This window comes from Anoplophora glabripennis, unplaced genomic scaffold, assembly GCF_000390285.2.
Source record: "Anoplophora glabripennis isolate ALB-LARVAE unplaced genomic scaffold, Agla_2.0 scaffold86, whole genome shotgun sequence".
In the NCBI taxonomy this organism is placed as follows: Eukaryota; Metazoa; Arthropoda; class Insecta; order Coleoptera; family Cerambycidae; genus Anoplophora; species Anoplophora glabripennis.
Genome location: NW_019416242.1, coordinates 777,501 through 796,544, shown reverse-complemented (window position 1 = coordinate 796,544; position 19,044 = coordinate 777,501). Strand labels below are relative to the sequence as shown.

The following is a 19,044-nucleotide window of genomic DNA, read 5'->3' as shown; positions in this document are numbered from 1 at the left end:
TGTTATTCTAACCCCACATTTTAAGAATTATTTTCACGCACTTATAAATAAAAGTAAACAATTTTATATGTAGGACTAAGCAAGTAAATGTTATAAGAATATTTACATTTGGAATTATATATAAAAAAGTTAGTATTTTCGAAGATTTCAGTACCTAAAACCTTGATGGTTTGATCGTTTTTTGCACCTGTTTATTCGTTTTACTGTGGCGTCTTTGAAAATAACCAGATGTCATGACATAACATTCCTATTATTTGATAAGCTTTAGATTATTCAGTTATTAAATGTTTGAAATTATTTGTCTTTGCGGAAAACACTATTTAAAGAATATGGGGCCCTTAACGCCGATGTTGCTTTTGAAGCTTCTAAACTCTGTCAATTGTCAAAACAACCTGAGCAACATAAATGAACAAAATTTTAACATCCCCGAACCTGATAAGTTTGGAAATAGCTGTGTATACTCTTGAATCAAAAGCACCTCCTACATCTATAACGTTTTATGACCGTGTAAAGGCCGTTTGGCTTTCGGCTATATCGCTCCCATTCGAATAGGACTAGCGTCGAATATTGATTTACCGTTAGATAAATCGGATCCTTGCATTAGAGCAATTGACTGGGAACTTTATCAGTTTCGAGAATTGTAACCTCAGCCAATTCTGCGTTTATTTTATCCTGTTTGAAACCGTGAAAAATATTTCCGATAACGACATTTTAATGTCGCAGGTGGCAAAATGAGAAAATTATGAATCCTAGTGAGCAGCACATTTGGTGTATTACTGTATTCGGATATTGTATGAAGGTGTATAATGAAACATGAGCAAAATAGTTTGTGCAAACTTGTTCTACGTACCACTCCCGTTTCTTTATCCACAGCCATGACAGATAGGCCGTCTTTGAGAGTCATTAAGTCGTGATGTTCCAGGAGTTCGCAGGGCTTGCCGTGCATACATAGCCCCACCGATGCGTTGAGGGGTTCGTCGGGAAAATTAAATCTGAGATGATGGATGACTTCGTCGAACTTGCTCGGAGGAATGGGGCCGTATTCCATGGCTTGTCCTGCAAATAAGTAAAAGATAAATTTGTCTTCATATTCTCTTGCAATCAAACTATTTGTGGAGGAGGAAAGGGGAGAGGGGCTGGCAAAATTAAAATATTACAACACTCCGCGCTTTCTCTAAATGATGTCCACAGTAGGAGTAGAATAAGTGACTATAGAAAAAAGAAAGTGAATAAAAAAAAGCTATCGAGGTTTGTTATCACTTACTTGGGCTTTAATAGCGTCAGATTAAAAAAGTTTTAGTATAAACACATTGACTGAAGATTTGATCACTAATTGCAGTTTCGGGAGATTTAATTACTTAATTATTTTATTATAAACTACGCTAGAACTGGGTTTTAACACTTGGGGTGCCGGATATAAAATAATCGATGCCCCAATCTACATTTAAATGGAAATTCGTGCATATTTTATAGCTCCTCAACCAGAAAATCGATGGAAATGTGGGGGAGACTGTACATAAGTAATTGGTCAAGCATACGAGCTCTTCCAAAAGACATGAATACCTGCCACGTTTTGAAAATAAATAAAATGAAAATAAAACATTTTTTAAACCTATACGATATACAGGGTGAGTTATTAATAATGGCAATGGCTTAATGGTAGATTGTTAACGACAAAATATAGTGATTGAGCAAACATGCCTTAATCAATTGGAGCCTCTTTTCGTTCTACAGGGTGTTAATAAAGTCGAAAAAATATTTTCTATTTTTAACTGTATTTTGTATGGACCGATTGTTTTGAAAATTTGTAGTTTTTCGTTTTTTGAGGAGGCAAATACGAATATGCAAACAGCGTTGAGGTAACGTCTAGAGGACGCTAGTTATACTGTCCCATCAATTTAAAAATTTGTCTAACTTTTTGTATTTTACCTTTTTGAATTTTTTAACTAGAAATTATTGAACTACGTTGAATTGTAAATAAAAAAGGTGTACTTGTTACAAATCGATAAACTCAACTATTTTCGAGATACAGACGTTTTAAGTTTTTGAGATTCGGCGGGAATTAAATTAGAAAATTATTTTTTCCAAAGTAGTAGGCATTGACATAATAAATTGACAGCTGTCACTACAATACCATATTATTTCTGCCAATCCTACTCAATTTGATTAGGAAGTAGTTTTTCCTTGCCGTTTGCATATTCGTATTTGCCACGTCAAAAAACGTAAAACTACAAATGTTTTTAAAACAATCCATACATACTTAAAATACAGCACAAACTCGAAAATATTTTTTCAACTTTAACCCCAGTAGAACGAAAAGGAGCAACAATTGATTAAGCCATTAAGCTGTGTACCATTACTAATGACTCACCCTGTATATATGGTGATTTTTACTTGTAGAACAAACATTATTATACAAATTCACACGATTGTAGTTGTAGCATATAGGTCCAGTTACAAATTGTTACAATTTTGTTTGAAATCAAAAATCTACAAATTATAGTTCGTTTTTCATAATTGTTAAAAATAATCAAAATGTAAATGTAACATTTTTGTATTTTTAAACAAAGTGTGATCTGATCTGATATGAAGCTTTAATTTATGTTAAATATATTTCTCTCTCAACATGTATCTGTTTAAAAACAAACGATGTTTTTAAATAAAAATATTTTTTCTGAAAAAATCTAATCAAATGAAATCAAACAGTTAATTTCATTTGTAAGGAGGCCAAAGAGATAAGTAATATCTCGAAATATTTTAAATTATAATTTAAGCTAAGATAAATAATATCTAAAAAAAATATTAACTGGCATACAGCAAGGTGGGGTACTTGGTGCAATGCCATTTGTGCCCTTCATTAACGATTTATTACCTTTATGGTTATAAAAAATAAAAGTTTAATAAGCTTAACTTAAAAGCTTCAGATTCTACATAACAGATGTGTGTACTGTGTATTTTCTGTTAAGTTATCAGCTAAAAACTCAGTGCATTATGTTCCCAAAATATTTTTTTTCTATAAATTTACACATTCATCATGAAATTAATTCGTAATACTAGTCAAAGAGTCATAAATCAATGTAGGTAACTTAAAATGATCCAAAAATTCAATTTATTTTTTCAATAACATCATTAGTATATTTTAAAGAACTTTTATTTATGATTTTACTTTGTATTTTTTGCTGTTATGTGTATTTATATTGATTAATTTTTTTTATTATTTTAATGTGTTGATAAATATCTATGTTCATTGTACATAAACAACGTTAGCATTTGCTAAATACATAAATGAATAGAAAATAAAATGGATCCAGTTCTGTTTATATGTTGTAGTGTGTTTACTGGCAACAAAATGCAATCTTTGGGAAAGCTCAATTTAATATGACATCGACTTTATTAACTATATATTTTTTTAAATCAGTTATATTCTCACCTGGTGAAATGAGCGCCTTTTCAGCAGGATCGGGATAAAAAAATACCGGCACGACTAAGCCACCACCAGCCCTACGTCCGTTACTCACGATCTTCCAACGTATACTACACCGAAGTTTGAAGGAGAATCGTGGTCCTGTCTATTCCCCTGGACCCTGTTGCTGGAGCGACGCCCGGGAATCCTTGGACAGGCGCGTATTTCGCATTATCCGGAGACGCGTACCCCTTCGGAGGAGAACAATTTGCTCCAATTAAGGAAATTTGTGCTTGTTAACGACACTGCCCACGGGCGACGGGTCGAGGTGTTTTGAATAACGATTTTAACGAGAGTTTTATTTCAGTTTCGAGACGCCTCCCACTAGGCAAAGTAAAATTGCTGCAACATTGCCAATAGTTTAGAAATAAAGCTGCAACAAAACCACCCAACACCTTTGCGAGAAAATTTTAAATTATTAAGTTTGTTGTAAACTTGATGATAAGTTTGCTGCAACTTTTCTTTGAAATTTGCGATAACGTTAGTTAAAATTTCACTAAAAACTTTATCCAAATCATTATCAAAACAAGGCAAAGACAGAATGTCCTAAAATTTAGTAATTTGAACTTTAGTTTTGCCTTTGTTAAGTATTATACTATTCAGCCTGTCACCATATAATACTTTTAATTGATATATGGCAAAGTCATAATAATTATAAAAGGAAATTTTATCTTTCACTATTTTTCATGAAGTAGTCCCTGATTTGCCATAATGAAACCATTGTATCACAGTTTTTTCGAAGTCATTAACTTTTAAAGATTTCCAATTGAACTTTACTGTCTCTAAAATCAAAATCTAATGATAAGTTACCAGTCATTTTGTATGTATGATTTCCATCGATTTTAAAATTAATGAAAACTGACCTGTGCAGTGTATCTTTATTATTTTTTTTAAATTCAACTTAAAATATATATTTAGGATTCAACAACTATTAAATACTTGAGTTCCAAGATTCTCAACAACAACAAAATAGGAGTAGGTATCTATTATTTTTGAATTCGGAACATTATGATTTATGATCGAAATTTAGGTTTATATTATATTCCCATGGCCGACTATGCCCAATTCTGTTAAGTTCTGTTAAGTGATCTGATCTACAAAGAGCAACAAAATGGAACCTTATATCAACAATGAACAAAGCCACAATGTTTGTGTCGCTACCTTCACATGATTCATTTGTCAATATTTTGATTTTTTTCTTAGAAAAAGCGAACTAAAAATATCAATTTCTTAAATGCATACCAATAATTCTAGTGACTAAAAGTGTTAAGTGTTCATTTAAGAAAGAAAAAAAGTTGTGCCAAAATGTTGTTTGAGATTTTCCTATCATTGTTTCTTATAAATAATATCTCCTGTGATGGATCCCCCTTTTTATTTCCCTCTTATGACAACATAATTGGGAATAACTCTACCGAAATTATATGTCCAGATTTTGGGAAAATTAATAACGGTAATGTGGTTGTTCAAAAATTGGGTGCAACACGAAAAGTAGCAACTATTACATGCGATCATGGTTATGATATCGAAGGCAATAACAATATATACTGTGTAGATGGCCAATGGGAATTCTACAGCTCGCTACCGACGCTACCTCAGTGTATAAAACGCTGTCTTCCTCCCCCTTACCTCAAGAACGGTGCTCTGGAGATCGAAGGAACGAAAGACGAAGAGGGGTATTACCCTAAGGGGACTGTTGCTGCATATTCGTGCAGTGAAGGTTACCAATTAACCCCTGAGACAAGTAATTTGAGAGTGTGCGAAAAAGGAACTTGGACAGGCCCCATCGCAACTTGCGTTCCTAACGTTATTCAAATTGCTGGTTGTCCGACACCCAAAACTATTGAAAATGGGTATTTTGTACAAGAGAAAGTAGGAGAGTTGGAAGGATATAACAGTTTTGGGCAGAGGTTGCACTATAATTGTAAAACGGGATATTCTGTGATTGGACCCAGAGTACAACAGTGCTTGGACGATGGTTCCTGGTCTCCAAAATTGCAACCCATGTGTGCCCCAAAAGTCGGTGAGTAAATTTTTATTAGTTAATTGTGCTTGTTAAAGGTGCGTTTTAAATATGTTTATGTAAAATATTTTTCTGTGGAAATTTAAAGGTCAGGATCTGCATATGAATGATTTGGTGTAATTTTAGTCGTAATTATATATTTGATATTCATTTTTGGTGGGTGTTGCTGAGCATATGACTATCTGCATAAATCAATAATTCAATTCGCGTAAATAAACATGTTAACAACAAAAACTATTTTATTTCTGTGGGTAAGTACGCCGTCCTATTTTCGAGCTAAGCGCCGGTGCTTTAGACACTTCCTTCGATTCAGACGTCGTCCCACAGATGGCGTACGCGTTCACTTTTACAACTTTTACATACCGAGTTTATTGATCGCCGGCCTGATTTTTCATATCATCGACCCTGTGTAAATCTTTTTGTGTATTGTTAAGGCGTATGTGAAAGTAAATTGAATCAGTCGGATTTAGTGCAATAAAGTGAAGATATTAAACAATGGCAGGCCAAACAATAAACGATCGGCTTCTTGCGGCTAAGCACAGCTTAGCTGGTCAGGGCCTTGCAAAATCCGTATGCAAGGCTACCACAGAAGAGATGCTGGGCCCCAAGAAAAAACATCTAGACTACTTAGTACACTGTACCAACGAGCCCAACGTGTCGATACCTCAAATGGCCAATTTGTTAATGGAAAGATCCCAAAGTACGAGCTGGGTAGTGGTCTTCAAGTCCCTTATAACGACACATCACGTAATGTGCTATGGTAATGAGAGATTCACGCAGTATTTGGCCTCTAGTAACGTATCCTTTCACTTATCGAATTTCGTAGATAAGACTGGAGTGCAAAGTGCTGTGGGAGCTAGAACGGGATACGATATGTCTCCGTTCATAAGAAGGTATGCTAAGTATTTAAATGAAAAGGCTTTGTCGTATAGAGCTGTAGCTTTTGATTTCTGTAAAGTAAAACGAGGCAAGGAAGAGGGCACGTTACGTACCATGAACTCTGAAAACTTACTTAAAACGCTGCCCATCCTTCAGAATCAGTTAGACGCTCTATTAGAATTCGACTGTACTGCAAATGATCTCACAAATGGCGTTATAAACATGTGCTTTATGTTGCTTTTCCGTGATCTCATCCGTCTGTTCGCATGTTATAACGATGGAATAATTAATCTCTTAGAAAAATATTTTGAAATGAACAAGAAACAGTGCAGGGAAGCTTTAGACTTATACAAGAAATTCTTGATACGTATGGATAGGGTTGCAGAATTTTTAAAAGTTGCCGAAAACATAGGAATTGATAAGGGTGATATTCCCGACCTTACCAGGGCCCCCAACAGCCTTTTAGATGCTTTAGAACAACATTTGACTTCCTTAGAAGGTAATACCCCTACGGCGGTGACAAACCAAAAGAACTTAAAGTCTGGGGTGTCGGCACTGTCGAATACAAGCAACGCATTTGGCTCGGCGGTGGACGATAACTTTAAGCAAGCAGCGGTTGCAGAGGAAGAAGCCGCTTTGAACCAGTACAAGGCTAGTGTTGGGTCCCCCGCCGCCAGCACCAATCCGTTCTTGAGCGACGAACCTACTATTAAATCCGAACCAATCTTAGACTTATTTGGAGGTGACAGTGGAATAACCGCTGCCCCTAGTCAGGCGCAGTCTAGCAACGCTCTCGATGACTTGCTGTCCCTCGGGAATAACCCCTTTGCTGACTTTTCCACTCCGGCAACTTCCGTGGGTCCTACCAATACGGATTTCTTCTCCGTTACATCCACGACCGCAGAATCTACAACTGTGACTAACAATATGTGGGCTACCAACGGATTTGCCGCGACAAACGCTTTCCAACAACCTGCCGCCCAACCGTTTTCTGCCGCCAACGATCTGAGCGGACTTTTCAACACAAACGAGCCTTCAGTGTTTGATCCTCTAGCAGATCCTACCAAGACGACGTCCGCCATTCCTCAGCCTGTTTCCAATCAACCTCAGAGGCCTCCACCACCTTCCAAAATCCTAACTGGTGATCTGGAGTCCAGTTTAACTTCACTCGTGGAAAATCTTACCATGGATTCGGGCAGTAGGTCTTCGCAATGGAATTCGCCGAAGAACCAACCCAAAACGTCATCCGCGGGAGGCTGGCAGCCCCAACCCATGGCGGCCACCACAGCTGCCTCATACAGACCCATGATGGGGCAGCAGCCCGTTATGCAACCCATGATGTCGAGCGGTCAACCCATGATGGGGCAACCGATCATGCAGCCAATGATGGGGGCCCCCATGCAGTATCCTATGGGTGCGGTGCAACAGCCTATCATGGGCAGTCCAAAGATGGGGGTGGCGCAGCCACAACAGCAGCAGCCGGCAAAGCAGGCAGTTACTTTCGATCCGTTTGGGGCCCTATAGTAATTTTCAAAGAATGTCTTAGGTAAACCTTTTCATGTTGTGTCAAATGTTTTCGTTTAATGGTATTCTGGCAAGAAATTTTCAATGTGAAGGGTTTTATTTGATAATATGGAAAAATTGAGAGAAGTTTATATATTTAAAAATTTTAGGCTGTACATAGTGTTTTCTTTTTTTATAAAATCGCGGGAAGGATCGGTTTTATGAAATTAGAATGCTGTTGTCTATTTACTCGCTGGTCTTTTTATGTGATTTTTTTTAAATTTTTTACTTGTTACTAAAAAAGCAACCGAAACTTGTAGATGTAGGGTATTGATAACGGAACAGACTTTATTCTAGTCCAGGTGCATGTTTTTTTAAATGCTTTTGTACTGTGTAATTTCCTTTAAATATTGTGATATTTTTATTAGAGCAAAATCTAGATTAAATATTTATTCGGAATTATAATTCCTGATCAAATCAATTTTTTTGACACAAACAGAAACAGATATTACCTTTTATTTAATAACTTTTATTGATATTCTTTACATGTTTTTCAACATATTTAATTTATAAATAGCAAATTGATTGGATCCCTTTATATTTTATATCACATAAAAACAACATTAAGAAAGCATCCGATGATAAATATTTTCATAATAATTATTTGTCCTTGGCATATTTCATATTTATTGTTTAATTTATATTCTATGATAAATCTTCAATAATATACAGTGTGTCTCATAATTAGTGTCCAGTTTGATTCTATTGCCAAAAATAAGAATATTATTTCATATAACCATGGGTCAAGAAAAGGGAGAAAGGGAGCTATGCCCCCCTAAATGGGGCCTCAAAAAATTATTATTTTTTTTTAATATTTCAGAAATGGGTTGAACGAAAATTATGAATTTTGACATTGTGAACGGTCATTAAAAGTCGAAATAGATCATAAAGTTTTTCAAAAATTTTAGTCAGACGCGTCTTGCCCCAATTTTGTTTGCTTGTCGACAACATATGATAGACCCTCATTTCTTCTACAAAAAAGGTAAAATTTGATAGATCTCAGTTTTCTATTAAAAATGGTAATAAACAGTAATCCGTTTTGGAGAAAAATCGGTTTAAAAGTGTGCTTTTCTAAGCACTTAATAATCCGTTTTTTTTGGAAATGGAGCATTTTATCGAAAGAAATAAAGAGTACCCTTTTTGTAGAGGAAATGAAGGTCTATCATGTATTGTCCTCTGAATTTAAAAATTTCGACAAGCAAAAAAATTGGGGCAAATTTTTGTCGCCGACTCCCTCAGTTGAGACGCCCCTGATCAAAATTTTTGAAATATTTTATGATGATCTAATTCGACTTTTAACAAGCGTTCATGGTGTCAAAATTCATAATTTTCCTTCAACCCATTTCGGAAATATTTAAAAAAAATAATGTAAATTATTGGACACTAATTATGAGACACTCTGTACAGTTACTGCTTCATTTTGATCTGCAACTTTTTCTTTTTTCAAGAAGTGAACTGTTTCGGTTGCTATTTCTCCAATTATGTCATTAAGTGTGTCTGTCTGTATGTATAATCGTTTCCCCGGGGAGAATTTTAATTCACATGCTCATAAAATGGCAAACAGTACCTATCTTGTATATTTGTAAATTGGATTTATGCCTTGTTTCTCACGTCACGTCTAGCCATTACTGAATGTATTTATTTGTCGTGTAAGCTTAACCGAGAACTCCAGGGTTGGTGTTTGAAATTCGGACAGTCTTATAATACAGGGTGTTCCTCAAATTATGCACAATTAGACAAAGAGCACTGTGATTTGTTACGAGATTAGGATGGGATAGAGGATTGTGCAATACCCTGTAAATTACCGTTGAAGCTGTAATGTGTAGTGATAAAATTGTTAGAGATATTTCTTTTTACTTTTAGTGTACCATTGATAATTAATTTTGTAGCATATATGTCCATTGTTAAGTGTACGTCGCTTCTGATACCGTGTGATTAGACGCCTGTTTTATTTCTCGAGTATTTGTACATTCCTTGAAATGTGAATTATATTGTTTTGTAATATATCGAAGACAAATATTATTTTTCTACTTTTAGAGCTAGTCCCCAACTGTGCATATTTTTCTTTACGATTCTCAAGTTATCTGCACCTTTTTATTATTTATTAGTAATTTATTTATTTTTATTGTTTATACGTTGTTTTATACACTTTTAGATGCAATTTTTTGATGTGATTTTTATTGTGATGAGAGAGGACCCCTAAAATTGTAAGTCAAATGTCCTTTTTTGGCTGCTTTCTATAAAAGAATTAAATTTTTATGAAAGTGTAGTTGCGTAAAATTAGATTTGTATTTTTTTCCTCATTTTCAGGGTCTTTTCTTGCACTTTTCCTTACGGACACGATCAAAGTTGTTAAAAGACTTAAATTAAGTATTTGTAGTAATCTTCCAAAATAAAAAATATATTGTAAATACATTACCCCCCTGCACCTAACAACACATCCTCCCAGTGCCATTGGGTACAGCATCGTTTACCATTTACAAGATATCAGATACCAAAAATATCATTAGCCATGATTTTAGCCTTTAGGTAACTACGTAACATTTTTAGTTTCTACTCTAGCCACAAATTGTAATGTAATCAGTATATGACAATATTACCAAAAAAAAAAAATGAACATGTTGAATAAATAAATTATGCTTATGTGTTCCGGTGAGTTTGATTTTGTCATTGTTGTTACCCCCGGCTTTCGAAAGCTTTACAAAACGTACGGGATGGGCAAAACGTTTTCAAAAATTGATAAAAATATGAGGTATTTCATTTAGAAAAACTTTATTTTAATAAAAAACCTGATACTTATAGAAAAATATGTCGTACTCCTCTGGATTTTTACTAAAACAAATTTCCACAAATAAAGTTATAGGCCCAAAATTGCATATCACCCTGTATATCTTTTAAACGAATGCTGACGTAATAAACTTTTTTTACTATGTTTTTGGGAAATATGAGAATCCCTAAAAATTGTGTAGAATTTTGCCCACCCTCTACTGTGACTTTCGTGAGGCTAATATTCAGAATATACCGGGTGTAAGTAAGTTTCATGTTTTAACATATATCTTGATTTTGTACACGTTGCTTTGCTTTATCGAAGACAGTATAAATAGGCGTAAAACCGTTTTACGACCTTTCAATGGAATTCAAAAACTACTATTTATCACAGACAAAATAGCTATCGCCTCAGACCGCTACTGGAATAATAGGCCAGCAGTTTTAAATATCCGAATTGCCGATAGAGTGCACCACCAGCAGAATTTTAGGAAGAATCAAATGTACGGCCCGCATTCCTACGCGTATCCTAGCAACATATAAACAACACTTTGGCAATGTTGCCAGGCGTATTTACGGATTTATTTTGTACCCTTTTTTTTATCAATATCTCTTTTTTGCGTTGCTGTATTTATTTAAATATTATGATGTAGGTATTGATAAAAATATTCTAAAGAATCAACGAATATCTATGTAGTTTCATATGATATTCTGCAGTGGCGTCACGGTTAGGTTATTTAATCATAATTTCGTTAATTAGCTACTATTTTCATTTTTCGGTATTGAAGTACTGCAGAAAATATATTTCCAAATAAACAAAATTCGTAATGATATTTTATACAGCTAGTAATATATTTTTTTTAATATTTGATGATGATTTTATTTAATATATTAGATGGGTTATTACTACGTTGCGGAATGTAGGTACAGGTTTTTTTTTTTGTATTTTGACATCCACTTATAGGTTTAATAATTAAAGATAGAAAAAAAAAACTTTAAATACAAATGTACAACATTTCCTTTATTGACATCAAAATTTGCTGGCATAAAATATGTGTTTAAAGTAAAAAAATCATTAAAAAAAAATTAAAATTAATCCTTATTGAAATAACAAACAGCGATTTTTATAACTAACCTTTACAACAACATAAGGAGAACACCTAAAAACGAAATAACATTAAAATACCTGTACAAATTTTCAACATGCAAGTAACTGTGATGATACAGTTCAAAATATGCTTTAATTTACTATTTATTGCTCTAAAAACAAATTCAGAATTATCGAACATTTCGTCCTGTATTGAAGTGTCCCCACAAAAATATGTCTAAAGGACTGAGATCGGGGCTGTTTTCTGACCACCTAGCGACGTTGCCAAAAGTAAAGTTATTATTATTGAAAACAATTAAATTTTGAAATCAATTTCAATGTTTTTCACCATAAAGCTTATCACCATTTGCTAGTGTACAGCGAACTAAAGACACAAAATACCCAATCTTAATTATCTATCGCACAAACACAGCGAATGTTAGTTAAAAACCAGCAATTTCCTTTGAATCATTTTCAAATTCGGTGACATAAGTTACGCCACACCTACAAACTGACATTCATGATACAAGTAACATGAGAGCTACCAACATAAGCGAATTAGTCCAAGCATTATAGAGAAATGCTTACAGAAATTATTACCTGGACAAAAAAAATATGACCATATAGAAAATTAAATTTTAAATTGAGTTTCTTGTTCTTTAAACTCGATCCAATATGGCGAACATGGTTAAAAAAAATCGCAAAGTTGAAAAAAACGGTTTTTCTAAAATAACTAAAAAAATATAGCACGGATTGAAAAATTTTAAATGAGAAAGTTGTAGGTTTTAAAAAGATCTATCGACTGATTTTTTGAAAGTATCGATTGCTTTGTTACTTTTTCAGATATATCGAAAAAACCGTTAAAAATCTTCTCTTTTCGCTTCTTCTATAACTCGTTTACATTTACATGCCCATATTTGCTATTTACTGCAAGCATAGCCCACGGCAAGCCAAAAAAGTACATTTTTGAAAAATTTAAAAATATTAATTATTTTTCGAGATATATCAATTTTTTGAAAAAAAGGCGCTCTCGAAAATTGGCCAGATCTTCTCAGCGGATAGCCCTACAGTAACGATTTTCGGTATATTTTCTTCGTAAAGAGTTATATTATCATACTGTTACAAAATGTTGACGATTTTATTAATTTTAAGGATCAAAAATTGACTGAAAAAGTTGCACTTTTTTGGGTATGTAACTATTTCAATTTTTATTTTATGAAAATGACTTTTAAAGAAAGAAAACTAAACATTTACGGGTCTATTTTGCTTCTAAGGCGAAAATGCTATAATATTCGTGTTTAGCTACCCCAGATTAAGTACAAAAAAATAATAAAAATTGAAATAGTTATTTGAAAAAAACATACCCTAAAAAAGTGCAACATTTTCAGTCATTTTTTGATCCTTAAAATTAATAAATTCGTCAACATTTTTTAACAGCATGATAATATAACTCTTTACGAAGAAAAGAAACCAAAAATCGTTACTGTAGGGCTATCCGCTGAGAAGATCTGGCCAATTTTCGAGAGCGCCTTTTTTTCAAAAAATCGATATATCGAAAAATAATTAATATTTTTAAATTTTTCAAAAATGTACTTTTTTAGCTTGCGGCGGGCTATGCTTGCAGTAAATAGCAAATATGGGCACGTAAATGTAAACAAGTTATAGAAGAAGAGAAAAGAGAAGATTTTTAACGGTTTTTTCGATATATCTCGAAAAGTAACAAAGCAATCGATACTTACAAACAATCAGTCGATAAATCTTTTTAAAACCTACAACTTTCTCATTTAAAATTTTTAAATCGGTGCTATATTTTTTTAGTTAGTTTAGAAAAACCGTTTTTGCAAATTTGCGATTTTTTTTAACCCTGTTCGCCATTTTGGATCGAGTTTAAAGAACAGGAAACTCAATTTAAAATTTAATTTTCTATACGGTCATATTTTTTTTGTCCAGGTAATAATTTCTGCAAATTTAACATTAATCCGTGACAGAATGCTTGGACTAAATGGGCGCTGCCTTGGCAATCGCAGTTTACGCGATCTACTAACCCTGCCCAATTCTCGCGAGTGCTTCTCTGTACGTCCTCGGTCTAAAATCTCGTAAGCGGACACGAGGGCGAAGCGTACATCGCGATACGTAGTAAATTAATCATTTACTTTTCCGACGCAGCTCTAGGAGAGCCGCTGCGACGGCCCGTAATTATCGGCGACTCCATAAATCAGCGACGGCAACGCTGAAATTGTTAACGAGAGATAATTTACGTCCGCGCGAGGTATGTGCATCACCACGAGGGACATTCGGAGTAATAGCGCCCGTAATCGTTCTTGGCGTTATTTTCCTAACTGCGGAAAAATTGGGTTTTACTGTAGACGCGCCCCATTCCCCGGGTTGGGTGAATTTACGTCTTCCTAGCGTTATAATTAATTTCTCGTGCCAATTTTCTGCAAAAGTACAGTTTCTGAACAATACATTAGAAAGAAATTTAAGCAAGTTCGGGCTCTGACCGAATTTTGATGCGTAAATGTCAATTTGCGTCGTCAATACGGAAAAAACTAACCTTTTTCAGTGACACAGCTAACGGATTTAGTGTCATTTGCGGACGAATGCGACAGGTGAAGTGCCCATCTCAAACATTTTTTCTCCTATGCCGACCTCATAACGGTCCGCGGGAGACAATACGATTTGTCGGGATTCGCCGACCATTAGCGTCAGAGGACCCTCACACAAAGCGTATCTGGGTATCGTTTGTGTGCCGGACAAAAGACGGGGCGACACAAAAGGCCCGAAAGAGAATCATGCCATTCTTTTACTACACACAAAGAATTGATTATGTAAGGTCATCGTTAGTCTTTTTGCCGGACGCCGCCGGCGGGTTTTTGTCCCGCGCGACTTCTCTCGATCGCTATCGCCTTCGGTGGGAAAGCGCAATTAAACGGGGAATATTTATTTATTTATTTACTGTCCAACGGGAACAAACTTCAATTAATGGATAGTGAAACGTCCATCTAATTATTTACCTAAGATACAGAACGTAATACAATGTAGTAAGCATTAATCAACTTATTCGGGGAAAACCATGGTCGACGTTCGAACACACTTTAGGGTGGCTCCGCCAAGTTCTGAAGTGAGTCTTCGCTACGATCTGCCTCTTTAGACCGAGGCGGATCTGTTTTGAAGTGGATGTGAGAGAGGGCAAGCAAATTTTTTCTGGATTACCTTCAGTACATCTCACATAATAAAAGTGTAGATCCCTAGATCTGGGCGAGGCTTAGAACATTTTCAAAATTGCAAAAATGTTCAAAAAATTTAAAAAAATACCTATTTTATCTGAGTTTTTTCTTATATCTTGGAACCTATGAATTTTGGAAGAATATTGAAGAGGAAAAAGTTTTAGAATTGAATTTTGCACAATATACTGTAAGTTAAAAATGTTTAAATTGATTACCGATGTTGCAAAATAGCAATAATTAATGAAAAAAAGGCAAAATAATCAAGTATTTGGATAATTTTTAAAAAATATTTGAATTGCTCCGAGGGCATTCCAATGTTAAAAAAAAAATTTAGAGTTAATATAATAACACACCAAATTTTATTAAAATCGGTTCGATAGTTTTCGCAAAATTTTTTGAAAAAATTTTCGAATTTTCAAAATGTTGCACAGCCAAACCAGTTGTGCTTCTTTCGCATCTTTCTAGGTCGAGAAATAAAAAAGTTACCGGCTGTTCGCCAATTTAAAAAAGTCACGTGACTTAAAACGTGATCTAACAAAGCCCCTCCATATCTTTTTAACCGCTGAAAATATTGAAAAACTAACTCCTGGGTCCCTCTAGAAAATCGTCCGTAGATTCCAGCAAACCAAACCGCATCTTTATAGGTCGAGAAATAAAAAAGTTACCGGCTGATGTGCTTGAAAATTTTTTAACAGAAAAGACCGCTCAACCTCTCAAATAGTTTTTGAAAAATTGAAATGGGCTGATCCACAGTAAATTTTAAGTTTAATTTTTTTTAATTTTTTTTTACAGAGAATACATTTATCAATTTGCAATTTAGTTTTATTTTCAAAAATTGTAATTTTAAAGTAGTATATTTTCTTAATTTTATCTGTATTTAACAAAAAAATTAATTTCCAAATAAAATATATTTTTTTAATTTGTTTAAACAAAAATTTTTTTAATAATTGTAATACTTATAATTAAATACATTCATATTCAGTGTTGAAATATATACGTAAACAAATTTTTTCTTTGAAAAAATGCAATAGCATAGGGTAAAATATAGAATATATTTAATGCATAAATAATAAACTTTGTTTATAACAAAGTATGTGCAAATTAGACAGTTGTCATTACGATAATCGAATTCCTTGTCTCGCGAGACTTCGGATTAAAAAAAAAGATCGAAATTGGTCCATTAGAAGCCGAGATAATGCAATTTTTTTCGTATCTTCGCATTTTGAACTTCTGAATTCAGTCTCGGAGCGAAAGCCCCATCCCCCACTTTTCGTGTTTTGAATCACTTTTCGCGCGTGCGAGCGACAGCTTTTTCGCTGATTTATCAATGTTGCCGATAACTTATCGATATAAAAATTTTTTCCAGCTTAGAACTTGGAAAAACCAAGCCACTGGATCAAAGATTGTTGCTAAATTGTTTATATAACGGTAAATGCCGATAAACTTTGACCGCGTATATCTCGAGAACCAATAAACGGAATTTAATTTTTTTTAAATAAAAAGAAGCCTCTTTCCGAGTACTTTAAAATTATAATTTTTGAAAAAAATTAAATTGCAAATTGATAAATGTAATCTAATTGTTTAAAATTAAAAAAAAGATGTTAATTTTAAAAATTTACTGTTGCCGTCCTAATCAACCGATTTCAATTTTTCAAAAACCATTTGAAAGGTTGAGCGGAATTTTCAAGTATCTAGATGCTTTTATTTGTGTGCAACATTTTGAAAATTCTAAAAATTTTTTTCACAATTTTTTTCAAAAAATTATTTTGCGAAAACTAGAACCGATTTTAATGAAATTTGGTGTGTTGTTTTATTACACTCTAAAGTTTTTTTAGCTGCTCTCGGAGCAATTAAAATATTTAAAAAAAATTATCCAAAGAACTTGATTATTATGTCTTGTTTCATCAATTATTTGTATTTTGCAACATCGGTAATAAATTTAAACAGTTTTAACTTACAGTATATTGTTCAGAATTCAGTTCTAAAACCTTTTTTTCTTTTCAATATTCTTCCAAAATGCATAGGTTCCAATATATAAATAAAAAACTCAGATGAAATAGGTATTTTTAAAATTTTTTAAACATTTTTGCAATTTTGGAAATGGTCCGGATCTCGCCCAGATCTAGGGATCTACACTTTTATTATGTCCAGCAAAAATTAGCTTGCCTCCTCTTACATCTAAGAAGCGGGATATTTCGACAGATCCGCCCTGGTCTACTGTGGATTTGAAATATTTGGGCGATATTACGCATCATGTCGACCTGTAGTGGGATCTGGCTGAAATTTTAAGTTTATGTAAGGCAGCTTGGGCACTGGTGAACATTTTCAACCGTCGCTGTATGGGTGATTATGGCGACAATCTTCTGGGTGTCAGAGTGGTTTTTGTGCTGTTCAGAATTCTACGGGAGTTTTCTGGTCGAACCGAAACATGATTGATTTTCGAAAATTTTTAAGGCGTAAAAATAAAAACACGCTTCTATCCTTTTATGAATCAATGAATTATTCAACTCCACTTTTGCTCAGCGTCGTAACTCTTTTTGAACGAATGACTTTTTTCGATTTTTACTACGGTCACAGCGGTCGCTTACAGGCTCATGTTTATGGAGGGTATAAAGCGTGTCCGTAGAGGTAGAGCACATAAGAAAGGGAGAGGAACACTTAATAATATTAATATTTGGGGCCTCCCACGTCGAAAATGTAGCACGAGCTGGACGGGCGGCGAAATCAAAGGCGGCTTTGCTCGTAAGGCAACCCATGGGCCGGTAAGGCGAGCTCGGTCACGCAAAGGCCCATCTCCAGGGGTTGACGTCAATAATAGTTCGCATTCAGTTTTAGAAACTGTAGTAAATACAGTTTTTAGATTTTGGTATTATTTATTGAATTATAATCTCGACATCTTACGTCACATTTTCAAAACCGTAGTGAAAAAAATGCAGCCCATTATCTGTTAGTGTTGGTACTCGTAACTTAGTAAGAACTCGCCACGAAGTTATGAGGCGTCCTCGTCAAATGGGAGACGAGCTCGTGTCCTGGTAAATGATGTGTGAAAAATGGTCGATCGTGAGAAATAACAGTTCATTATAATCTCATTACGGACAGAAATAACACTTCGTTGGCGATTAGTTGTTTCGGTCGGAAAAAGGCGATCTGGTAATACCACCTAATGGGATGGCAATTAATAATAAACAACGTCGTCGACATGAAGATGTGTCAATTAAGGGACGTTAGAGATCAGATAAAAGCTTGATTTTATCAATTATGTAAATTTTTATGTTTTTTTTTTTAATAATTATAATAATGTTTATATTGTAAAGGTGTATCGTAAATATTTTACAAGTTATTGACATGGAAGATATAACTTTCTTAATGATTATATCCACCTAGATTATACTATACTACACATTCGCTTTATTTTATTACACAATAATATTGAAAAACACAAGCCAACAGGGTTATTTAAATAATACTTGATAAGTATAATATCGATATCAAATTCGTTTCTCTCATTTTAGTGTTTTTTTTTTTAAATAAAACACTTTTGTGTTCGGAATTGCATGTTTGCACCTATTTCCTAATTTCTTGTTTATTTTTTACTTCAGAAAATCTCGACGACATCCCTTGCGACCCCCTCCCCACTGTTCCTCACAGCGACACCGAACTCATCCAACAGTACGACAGGAGATCCATGGCTGGCGTCACCGTAGAGATTCGATGTCTAGGAAAGTACAGGAACACCCTAAGTCCCTGCCAGGCTACCAAGCTCGTTTGCCAGGAGGGAAAATGGCTAGGACGCCTGCCATCTTGTGGTAAGTTGACGCATTAACTAATTTTAATTAGAGAACCTACTAAGAAACTAGAAATCTACATTTATTTCAATTAGCGGCAGTGTTTATTTAAGTATTATCTGGGATAAACAATAAGGAAACAAATTTACTTGCAGTTTGTATTTTAGGTTGAAAAGTATGTTTTTGCCTAGGTAACAATGTTGCTTTGCCTATGCAACACTACCCCTTTGCCTAGGCAACACTGTCTCCTTGCC

General features: G+C 34.3%; 3 protein-coding genes across 3 annotated transcripts in view; 2 read left to right on the top strand and 1 right to left on the bottom strand.

Moving 5' to 3' along the window:
* Nucleotides 1–3,708, bottom strand: part of LOC108910310 (dopamine N-acetyltransferase) — a 15,649-nt gene extending 11,941 nt beyond the window's left edge. Inside the window, exons 1-2 of the mRNA XM_018714876.1 lie at nt 3,431–3,708; nt 851–1,056 (exon numbers count right to left, since the gene is read on the bottom strand). Coding sequence (XP_018570392.1) covers nt 851–1,048 — 198 coding nt within the window. The 5' untranslated portion in view covers nt 1,049–1,056; nt 3,431–3,708. The remainder of the gene's footprint in view (nt 1–850; nt 1,057–3,430) is intronic.
* A 922-nt stretch (nt 3,709–4,630) lies between these two features.
* The window catches only part of LOC108910324 (sushi, von Willebrand factor type A, EGF and pentraxin domain-containing protein 1), a 32,350-nt gene continuing 17,936 nt past the window's right edge, over nt 4,631–19,044 (top strand). Inside the window, exons 1-2 of the mRNA XM_018714892.1 lie at nt 4,631–5,483; nt 18,605–18,811. Of these exons, the coding sequence (XP_018570408.1) occupies nt 4,769–5,483; nt 18,605–18,811 (922 nt within the window). The 5' untranslated portion in view covers nt 4,631–4,768. The remainder of the gene's footprint in view (nt 5,484–18,604; nt 18,812–19,044) is intronic.
* Nucleotides 5,874–10,325, top strand: LOC108910323 (phosphatidylinositol-binding clathrin assembly protein LAP-like). Its single transcript, XM_018714891.1, has 2 exons — nt 5,874–7,908; nt 10,236–10,325. The coding sequence occupies exon 1, from the start codon at nt 5,979–5,981 to the stop codon at nt 7,884–7,886; it is 1,908 nt and encodes a 635-aa protein (XP_018570407.1). The 5' UTR covers nt 5,874–5,978; the 3' UTR covers nt 7,887–7,908; nt 10,236–10,325.